At 39.6% G+C, this 11001-nt stretch overlaps 1 protein-coding gene across 1 annotated transcript; it reads right to left on the bottom strand.

The window, feature by feature from the left end:
• Positions 1–1693: 1693 nt before the first annotated feature.
• SMG8 (SMG8 nonsense mediated mRNA decay factor) lies at positions 1694–6210 on the bottom strand. The gene is made up of 4 exons (XM_004377863.1): positions 4422–6210; positions 3690–3835; positions 2569–3441; positions 1694–2147 (listed from the first exon to the last, which is right to left on the bottom strand). The coding sequence occupies exons 1-4, from the start codon at positions 6172–6174 to the stop codon at positions 1950–1952; spliced, it is 2970 nt and encodes a 989-aa protein (XP_004377920.1). The 5' UTR covers positions 6175–6210; the 3' UTR covers positions 1694–1949.
• Between the last annotated feature and the right edge of the window lie 4791 nt (positions 6211–11001).

Here is an 11001-nt window from a genome sequence, read left to right on the forward strand (position 1 = left end):
ATCCACATACATTGGATGCAGGCCATAACCCCAAGGAAACTGTCCTTTCAGCTGATTGGCTACTCACATCATATCACAAAATGGGGGATGATTACATAATATCTTCCAAACCACTGAGAATCATGGCCTAGCCATGTTGATACATAACCGTAACCATCACAATGACTAAAGAGAAATGTGGTAAGCAATATAAATTATACAGTCCATATTTTACTAATGCAGTACACTGTAAACCTATTTATAGACAAAAACAAAACAAACATGAAGAAGTGCCTGATCTTTTATGTAGGTTCTAAACAGTATAAAAATTTGGAATTGAAAACTCTACAGAAATCCAAATTAGGGTGACTTCTATAACCAAAAATAATTAAGAAAATTAATTAATTAATTTAAGCAGAAATGTAAAGTGCTCCACATAGAATAATGAACTGGAAGGAAACAAAGAAAAAAGATATCATTTGCCCTTCAGAAACCTATTTGTTCTTACAAACTACTCTTTTACAATTCTTTTGACCTACGAGATTACGTGACCTGTTACTTAAGTCTTAGAGGCTATTAAAAAAATAAAACTATTAGTACTTGTCCTACAGAGCTACCTACCCATATTTCCCAAACGCAGTATGCTATTTATTAAAACCAGTCAAGAACCATGCTAAGTATAAAAGCAATCGTGATTTTAAAAATTTATAAAAGGATGAAAAACAAGGATAGAAGGTAAGAAGAATGAAAACCTAATTCACATTGGCTTACATTCCCCATTTCTTAATCAAACTAAAGTAACACAGGCATAAAGATACACCTGATTTAGAGTTCTAAAAATTAGCTGCCAGCTACATGCTTTTCCCTGTGTATTTTTTAATAAAAAACAAACTGCTCTAAGCTGATACAGCAAGATGTGTTAAACAAATACTATATTTCACATATACTAAACCAAACCAAACCTGTTGCCGTCGAGTTGATTCCAACTCATAATGACCCTATAGGACAGAGTTGAACTGCCTCATAGGGTTTCCAAGGAGCGGCTGGTGGATTCAAACTGCCAACCTTTTGGTTAGCAGTCAAGCACTTAACCACTATGCCACCAGGGCCCCATACATATTAAGATAAAAATTCCCAATATTATTGGGTCAGCATTTTTAAATAAATGTGTCTTAGAAAATATAATCAACTACACTAGAGTTTGGCATGTTAATTTATTCTGCACACTTATCCAACTGGTGATATATCAGTGTCACCATCTTGATACTGGTGGAAGTTACCATAGACTGATAAGATTTGTATCACTTAGCAAATTGTTTCATAGTACACGAATTTTAAAGAATAAAGTGTGTATTAATATTCTGGATTAAAATATTTTAGTGCAGATAACATTCATTTAAAATACTATCTCTCATCATTCCAAGAATGCAATGGTAAGAACAGAACAATCTAACTCAGGTTCCAGAATTGTGTGCCAAACAATTGTGCCTGTTTGTAATTAAGTCAAATCAGTCCTCACACTGTTACCAGATAATCTAATTGATCACTTTGTTTTGAAAAAATTTCAGAAATAGCATCTTAAAGAAAATCCCAGGTGAAATACCAGTTTTAGCAAAAATAAGGTTTGGCTTAACACAGTTATGCAACATTCAGTTATGATAGAAACATGTTTTATTATGGACAGTTAAACAGAAACAAAAGAAAATAGAGGTACCAACCATGTATTTTATGTCTTTTTCTAGGACAACCAGCCTTTATTAGGAAGTTGTAGCCCCATTCCCAATAAATACCAACATCATGAAATAGTGGAACAGTTATTGTCCAAATACTGAACTCCTGTAACCAAAACACATCTTGGGTTCAGGAAATCACAGTATACACCGACCAAAAAAAATAAAAATAAAAAAAAATCCATACACACCAGAACCAAAAACCAGCTTAAGTTTAGGACTGAAGTGGCTGAAAAACACTTATTGTGTTACTGCTTTAAGAACTCCACGGAGCACCTTATAACTCATTAACTGCACGTTTTCCTTAGGAGGGAAACAAGGTCCTCTCTCAGTCACATATGCATAAGGAAACCTCAAAACCCAGAGGCCATCAGGTGGGAGAGTGATTTCTTGTTTTTCTGGGTAAAATACTGGACATGGTGGTGGGCCTGGCTGAACCTGAAAAAACACAAGTAATGTAATTATTTTTACCTTTCTGAATAAGAAACGCCTGAAAGATAAATGCCTAAACAAACAATAGGTTCAAAGAGTATATACGATTAAACAGGTATGAGTGCAGTCCTAACTTTAATCAGATCCAGTATTAAATATTTAGTCTCAAATATTATCCTGCTTTTCTACAGATTTTTAACTTCAAATTATGCTTCTAATTCAAATGATGTGATCTGATGGTGTGAAGTGATTTACAAACCTACAATTCACTTTTCCACAGACAGAGGTATGGTATAGAAGGTATTTAAAATTAAGACCTGATTAAGAAAACAATTAGTTTTGGGTATTATCCTGCACTTTTAAAATCAAAACAAGTATCAGCATTTTTGGTCTATTTTTTGGGGTGTGTGTGGGTCATATTTCTCACCTGAGGCATTAGTATTATCTGCAAAGGAGCATCAGGAACCACAACAAAAAGCCTCATAAGTTGAGCATAATGTGGTTTTAGCCCTCGACCCTGAGATGATGACAGAATATATAAGGGCATGTCACTATTGAGGGCTTTTAAAGCTGATTCCTTTGGTCCACTTCCCATTACTTTCATTACTTTGTCAGGTCCTGAGCACATGAATCTCCGGCCTCGAGAGTCTTCATATTCGAAGCCCACAAAAGCTCGAGCTATGTCATCCCGCCGTCTTCCTCTTCCCATCACAACTGCACTTCTCTTTCCAGGAATAGCCTTATTGGGAGCAGGCCAAGAATTTGTGTCTAAATCTCCTTCATCTTCAGCTCTTGTCCTGATGACAATGTCCCAAGGCATAAGATAGTTTGTTCCTGGAATGAAACCTTGTTGGTCCAAACCTGTATGAAAGTTATAAGACTTAGCAGTGCCTAGCTTAACCAAAGACCAGCTGGAGAATTTGGGTAGGAGACCTTTGGGGCAATTTGAATGTAGCATGCCTGGGAGATATTCAACTGTGGATGCCTGTCTATCAACCAAGTTTGGTCTCTTCTCAGTTTTTACTTCTCCTTGACCATGAACTTCCGGATTGTCTCCTCCTGCTTGTGGATCAGCTGGATAGGTACCTAGGCTATCTGTGGACTGGCCTAAACTCAAAGCTAAACTCAGGCTTGTGCTCTCTCCCTGGGTTTGAGGTTCTTTTTCTTTAAGTTTATCAGCATCTGCATCTGGAGGGGCAGGAGAGGACTCATTTTTGGCAGGAGCAGGATCTGGAGTACTTGGTTCAAATACTGGGAAATTGATATGATCCAATTTTCCACAACATTTTTCTTCCAGAAGCTATGGAGGAGAGAAAACAAAACTGTAAGCTTTTCATTTAAAATAACCCATTCTTCACCCTAAAAAGCAAGATCAACAAACAATGTGTTAGCCAAAAAGTACATGTAAAGAACTCTCCCTTGTTTACATATCACACAGTAGTCACATTTGCTTTTCTAGGTATTTTGCTTCTGAAAATAGTATTTTTACTCAGATGGTATTTAGCCAAAAGAGAGAGAAAAGAGGAAGAAGAAAAATTAGATATCTACCTGATAAAAGTCATAGTTAGCTGCCTTGATATCAAAGGGATCATCTCGAGGTGCTTGTTTCCTTCCACAGTTACAGGCACCAGTGGATCGAGCTCGGCTGTTATGATATAGCACAGGGGGATTTCTATCAGCCTCTGGTTTTTCTCCTAGAAAACGTAACAGTCACTATTAATTTCACAAACACAATGCAAAGTATGAAATTTTACTTTACATTCTACACCTAACCCCCAAAATTCTCCAGTTTTTCAGAGATGTGAAGAGAAGAAAAAAACAACCCTCAAAAGCCTTAATTAAACACACATAACAGACGAAGCAAGCGAAGTACATAAAATAATTTATCGTTTTGATCCAAAGTTATAAGGTTTCTAAGTGAATTTTTCATCCTGCTACCATCCATCATGGTGACCTTACATCTCATTATATTCATTTTAGTTCAATAAATCCTCTGCAATAAAAATGTTACTAGGAAATTTCTGAAACTTTGTACTATTTAATAGTTCTCATTTACTAATCCACTAGGGTTCATTCTTTTAAATGCAAGAAAATAATTAGTAGTTATAGTTAGTATTCCTCTTTGTTACAGAAAAAGGAGAGGAAACTCACATATGATGTCCTATATTCCTACAGAATTCTCTTAAAAATATTAACACACAGTGAACAAACTATTTTAAACTAAGAGTAAGAACACAGCTCAAAGTTTTGACTTAAAAATGTTGAGAAAATTTTAGCTACCTGATTTAGGTAACGAGTGAAATTTATGTACACAGTGTTGATCAGTTAAACTCCTCTCCTCACAGAGCTGATGGCCATTGCTCCAAAATTTGTAGCAGTCCTCATGTAACTGCATGGCGTATTTATGAAAGGCTGGACCCCTAGCATGTTGACTGTATACTCGCAGAGCCTGTGCAAGCTGATTCTTATGGACAGTCATTGTGTAATTATGAGGCAAATTTGACTGGTAGGCACTATGGGCCATGGGTAAAGCTTTTTGGCACCGGTTTTCAGAGAATTTTGTGTCAATATCCAAAAACCCTTCTAAGACTTTAATACTGCTTAAAATCTTAGATGTTAGTTCCCCAGTGGGAGACCCCAGCTCCTCCTCTTTCCCATCAATAGCTACTTCATACAGTTTTGAAGCTGCTGAGATCCACTTCTGATAAGTGGGAAGTTCAAAATGGGAGGGCTGCGGGTTCCTGCCCACACTGTCATCAAAACCTTTCTTGCTCAGGACTAACTCCACATGCTGCCATAAGAATTCCCGAAGAGTGAAATCCACTAGCTGGCCTGAAGAACTGGAACTGCTGCTGTCAATGTGGAAGGAAAGTTGTTGTCGGCTGTGCTGTCTCATGACCTGGTATCGCCTGGACCCAGAAAGGGGTGTAGTCACCAGCAAAGATTCTGAGTCCTTCACAGTGCAGTGACTCCTAAGTTGGTCCAGCAACATGCCTACTGGGTCCTCCTCCTGGCTTCCAGGAACTATGTACACAAAAGCTTGGTTGGCAGGCACAGTAAAGAGGCAGTTGATGCTCTGATTAGTCAAGACACGACTCTTGCGGAAGATTCTATAAATCTGGTCCTCCAGGGCATGCTGCAGTCTTCTTTTAGGAGAATGCTTCTTGGGCTTGTCTGGGTGAGCTGGGTCTTGGCTCCGAGGGGGTTCCACCTTGAGGGCTCCATTGAGCTGAAAGAGGAAAAGGAGTCTAGGTGGGCAGGGTCGGCAGTTTAGCTTCCAGTCTTTGCCAATTGGACAATCTTTAATGGCTGTTTTGAGGAGGGGTAGTACTTTCTGTCTCAGCCCATCCAGGGCTCTGAATACCCGGTCATAGGTAATGTCGAAGGAACAAGTGGGATGGACCAGAAGCAGGATGTGACAGACAGAGAAAAGGTAAAGGAGACTGAGGCACTGCAACTTCTCTTGATGCTTCCAGAACTCGTGTGCTTCTGCATGAGGTAAAGAGAGGCCACCTCCAGCTTCTCCATTCTGAAGGGCCCGACAAGCCCGGAGAAGCTGTGAATTGTCACAGATGGAGGTGAGAAGAAGATACAGAACTTTGCTTTCCTGGTTGTAATAGGCCTGCAGAAGGCTGTAGTCCTGGGAGCCTGGCTCCGTTCGGTTCCCTTCCGTGACAGCCACACCTCCACGAACTGGATCCCCGGCCCCGGGGTCCCCGGCTCCACCTGCCTCCCCGACGGCGCCAGCCGCGGGCTTGATCCCAGGCTCTGGGTCCCCAGGATCTTGGTGGCGAAAGAGAGGAAAGACCTGTCGGTCACAAACCGTGTTCACAAGTGAGAACTTCTCGGAATTCAGGCGCAGAGCCGTCTTGCCGAAGATTCCCACCACGCAGATCTCATCCTCGCGCCACGGAGGCTCCGATCCGCCAGTCGCGCTCCCTTCGCCCTCTGTAGGGGCTCCTCCGGGACTTTCAGAGCCGGTCCAGGCAGAGGCTCCCATCAGAAGCTCTCGCAAGCTGACAGGACCCGCCATAGTGCAGCGCTCTGTCCAGAGTCCTTCCGGTCCCTTTGCAAACTCTACCGGCTTTAAGTCCACGTTTGAAATCCCTCCTCCGCTAGTTAAGTTCCAGATTTCCTCTCACATTTGGTTCCGCCTCCCGCTCCTTCTCTCCTGTTTCTACGCTGAGATTTTCCCCGGTCCTGTACAACAGCTCATTTAAGAGGCTGTTTTAAGATTTCCCAAAACTTGAAACTGTAGGAGTTGGGGGAGGGGAAATTTTGTTAGCAGTTAGATTGCATTTTAAGGGATTAAAGACACACACACTGCAAAAGAAAAGTGGCAAGTGAATTCTAACAGTTGAAAAGGGGTTCAGTTTCAGCTCTACAACCTTGATACACAATGCGAAGTCTGCGGGCCAGAAGCACAGGCAACTGGTTATAAATGGAGAATCTCATGCCCCACCCGAGACCTATTTAATCAGAATATGCATTTCAATTAAATCCTAATGATTTGTATGCACTTTATAGTTTGAGGAACACGGCTTTAGAAAGATCTTGCAAATCAAGATGAACAGATTTCTTTCTCCTACCCCCATTCACAAAGAAAGATAATGGGCTCACATCAATGTACAAACAAACAATTTCTCAGGCTTGGAAAAAAGAATATATACCAAAATGTTAGCTGTGGTTGAAATTTTTTTTCTTTACTTCTCTTTTATTTTTACATCTCTATTTTCTAATTTTTCTACAACCAACACTTTATTCAATTTGTAACAATAATAAAAAATTACTCCTTGAATAAATGTAGAAAGCCTTAACTCAGTATTTAATTTAGCTAATTGGAAGTTTGAGTGGTTAGATTTTTTTCTGAAACACTCTTGGTTTTAAAGTAGAAATGGAATTAGATCATTTGTGTTTAATGACGTCTTACTTGGAATGTCAAATAATGACAAAATAATATAATCAAACACCTACAGTTTACTTACTCTGTGCCTGACTGTGTGCTAATTCTTTTTTTTTATTTTTTATTGTACTTCAGGTGAAGGCTTATAGAACAAATAGTTTCTCATGAAACAGAAGTACACATGTTATTTTATGACATTGGTTAACAACCCCACAACTTCTCAACCCTCTAACTTCTCAACCTCTTTTTTTTTTGTGAAAATACACATAGCCAAAGATACACCATTTCAAAAATTTCTACATGCACAGTTCAGTGACACTGACTACCCTCTTCAAATTGTGCTGTTATTCTCACTTAAGATGAAGGCTTACAGAACAATAGTTTCTCATTTAACAGTTACTACAAATGTTGCCCTATGACAATGGTTAACAATCTCACAACACATCAACAATATCCTTACTCAACCTTGGGTTCCCTATCACTAGCTTCCTTGTCCCCTTCTGCCTTCTGGCCCTTGTCACTGGACTACTGTACCTCGTTAGTCTCATTTGGTTTTATGGGGCTGTCCACTTCCAGGCTGAACAGTGAACCTTGGAGGTAACTTCACCACTGAGCTAAAACGGTGTCTGGGGGCCATACTCTCAGGGTTTCTCCAGTCTCCTTTAGGCCAGTAAATCTGGTTTTTTTTTTTTTTTGTGAGTTAGAATTATGTTCTACATCCTTCTCCAGCTCTGTGCAGAACCCTCTGTTGTGATCCTGGTCAGAGCAGTCAGTGGTGGTAGCCGGGCACCATCTCCTGTACTGGACTCAGTCCGGTGGAGGCCTTGGTAGCTGTGGACAATTAGTCCTTTAGACTAATCTTTTCCTTGTATCCTGTTCTCTTCATTCTCCGTTGCTCCCAAAGGGATGAGACCAGTGGAGTATCTTAGATGGCTGCTCACAGGCTTTTAAGACCCCAGACATTACTCACCAAGGTGGAATGTAGAGCATTGTCTTTATAAGCTGTGTTATGACAATTGAGCTAGATGTTCCCCGAGACCATGGTCCCCAGAGCCCTCTGCCCAGCAATTCAGTCCCTCAGGGAGTTTGGATGTGTCTATGGGGCTTCCATGATTGTGTGCTAATTCTCATTTAGAATTATCTCATTTAAACAGACACATCACCAAAGAAGATGGGGCTAACAGACTTGTGAGAAAATGCTCAAGATCATTAGCCATTAGAGAAACGCAAATCAAAATTACAATGAGATACCATCTCACCTCCACATTACTGGCACTAATAAAAAAGAAACTGAAAATAACAAATGTTGGAGAGGTTGTAGGGAGTTCAGAACTCTTATGCACCACCAGCACTCTTATTCCCACCAGCAGGTGGGAATGTTAAAGGGAATAAACACTATGGAAAACGATATGGCGCCTCCTTAAAAAGCTAGAAATAAAAATACCATACGATCCAGCAATCCCACTCCTAGGAATATATCCAAGAGAAATAAGAGCCGTCACACGAATAGACATATGCACACCTAATGTTCATTGCAGCATTATTCACAATAGCAAAAACATGGAAACAACCTAAGTTCCCGTCAGCAGATGACTGGATAAACAAATTATGGTACATACACACCATGGAATATTACACAACAATAAAGAACAATGATGAATCCGTGAAACATCTCATAACATGGATGAATCTGGAGGGCATTATGCTAAGTGAAATAAGTCAATCACAAAAGGGCAAATATTGTATGAGACCACTATTATAAACACCAAAGAAAAGGTTTACACACAGAAAAAAACAATCTTTGATGGTTATGAAGGAGGGGAAGGATGAGGAGTAGAAAGCACTAACTAGATAATAGACAAGTGTTAACTTTGGTGAAAGGAAAGACAACACACAATATAGGGGAATTCAGCACAGCTTAGCCAAGGCAAAATCATAGAAGCTTCTGAGACACATCCAAACACCTTGAAAGACTGAGTTACTGGGGCTGAGCGCTGGGGACCATGGTCTCAGGGGACATCTAGGTCAATTGGCATAACATAGTTCATAAAGAAAATGTTCTACATCCAACTGTGGTGAGTAGCGTCTGGAGTCTTAAAAGCTTGTGAGCGGTCATCTAAGATACATCTATTGGTCCCATCCCATCCAGAGCAAAAGAGAATGAGGAAAACCAAAGACACGAGAAAAATATTAGTCTAAAGGATTAATGGACCACATGAACTACAGCCTCTACCAGCCTGGGTCCAGAAGAAATAGATGGTGCCCAGCTACCATCACCTACCGCTCTGACAGGGATCACAACAGAGGGTCCCGGACAGAGAGGGAGAAAATTGTAAAAATTAAAAGTCACACACACAAAAAAAACCAGACTTACTGGTCTGACAGAGACTGGAGGAAACCCTGAGTCTACAGCCCGCGGACACCCTACTAACTCAGAACTGAAGCCATTCTCGAAGTCCACCTTTCAGCCAAACATCAGACAGGCCTATAAAACAAACAATAACACACATGAGGAAAGTACTTCTTAAGTTCAGTCAAGTATATACAACCAAATGGGCAACACCTGCCCCAAAGCAAAGACTAGAAGACAGGAAGGGACAGGAGAACTGGCTGAATGGATATGGAGAACCCAGGGTGGAATGGGAAAAGGGGAGAGTGCTGACACACTGTGGGGATTGCAACCAATGTCACAAAACAATTTGTGTATAAATTTTTTGAATGAAAAAGTAATTTGTGCTGTAAACTTTTACCTAAAATACAATTTAAAAAAATCTCATTCAATCCTCAAAGGAGGGATGGGGCATTACGTTGAAGTAGTGGCATTTATAACATATTAAGCTATACTGGGGTTTTCATATAGTCTTCTCAACCAATTCTTATTTACTACGGGCAGGTTTTTAAATTGTATTTTAAAAAATTTTGTCTGTTTGCTCTTTACTTTTTCCCTTAGCTACTTCTGTACGTCCAGACCTTATCTTTGAAGAGCCAACTAAAATGAGAAATTCTACATTTATCCATATATGTAAATTACATCATGATCCTCTTCATGTAGATTATTTATGTTCAGTATGTGAGTTTGCTGATATAAGATCATTTTACCTATTCTGTAACTCATAAATCCAGGAAAAACCAAATAGATAAAATACACTTGAAGAAAATAGGAGCAACAAGAACTTGATATCCTGCTGTAAGGGATTGTATTGATACAATAACTTGGGAAACCAGCTTGGCAGTATCTAGAAAAGCTGAAAATAGTCACCCTATGGAGTAACTCTTGTACACATGTGCATGTTCAAGAATGTTCATAATGGCATGCATGGTTTAAAACTGCATAGTCCAATGTGAGATGAAATTGACAACAGCAACTCAAAAGGTTTGGTGGGAAGCCTAGGGGACAGTGAGTTGAAGATAATGGTGATGGAATAATTTGGAAAAGGATAGTGAGAATAGCAGCACAACTGGAGGAATATAATTGATGTCACTGAACTGTACATGTAGAAACTTTTAAAATGATGTAACTTTGGCTATGTATATTTTCACCAGAAAAAGGGTCCTCAAGGTCGAGAAGGGAGAGTGTTGACATGTCGTGGGGTTGTTAACCAATGTCATAAAAACAATGTGTGTCCTGACTGTTTAATGAGAAACGATTCTATAAACCTTCATCTAAAGTACAATAAAAAAATTTTTTTTTTAAATAAAAAAAAAAAAAACACTTCCAAAAACTGTATAGTCCAAAAACTGGAAACAACTCTAATGTCTGTTAACAATAGAATAAACGCTATATTCACACATCAAAAATAAATGATCTCAGCCCAGATCTGAAACCATTCCAGAAGCCAACTCTTCAGACAAAGATTAGAGTGGACTATGGGATGTAAAATGATACTTGTAATGAGAGTGCTTAGCTCAAGTAGACACATGAGACTAAATGGGCAGGTCCTGTCTGGAGGTGAGAAG

Source organism: Trichechus manatus, unplaced genomic scaffold (genome assembly GCF_000243295.1).
Source record: "Trichechus manatus latirostris isolate Lorelei unplaced genomic scaffold, TriManLat1.0 scaffold00054, whole genome shotgun sequence".
NCBI classification, from domain to species: domain Eukaryota; kingdom Metazoa; phylum Chordata; class Mammalia; order Sirenia; family Trichechidae; genus Trichechus; species Trichechus manatus.

Bases quoted from the DNA above. Each gene is read 5' to 3' on its own strand.
- SMG8 (XM_004377863.1), bottom strand. From the start codon at position 6,174: ATGGCGGGTCCTGTCAGCTTGCGAGAGCTTCTGATGGGAGCCTCTGCC. The intron at 3,836-4,421 runs GTAGCTAAAATT...TACGTTTTCTAG, and splicing joins TCACTCGTTACCTAAATCAG to GAGAAAAACCAGAGGCTGAT. The intron at 2,148-2,568 runs GTGAGAAATATG...GTGTTTTTTCAG, and splicing joins AGATAATACTAATGCCTCAG to GTTCAGCCAGGCCCACCACC.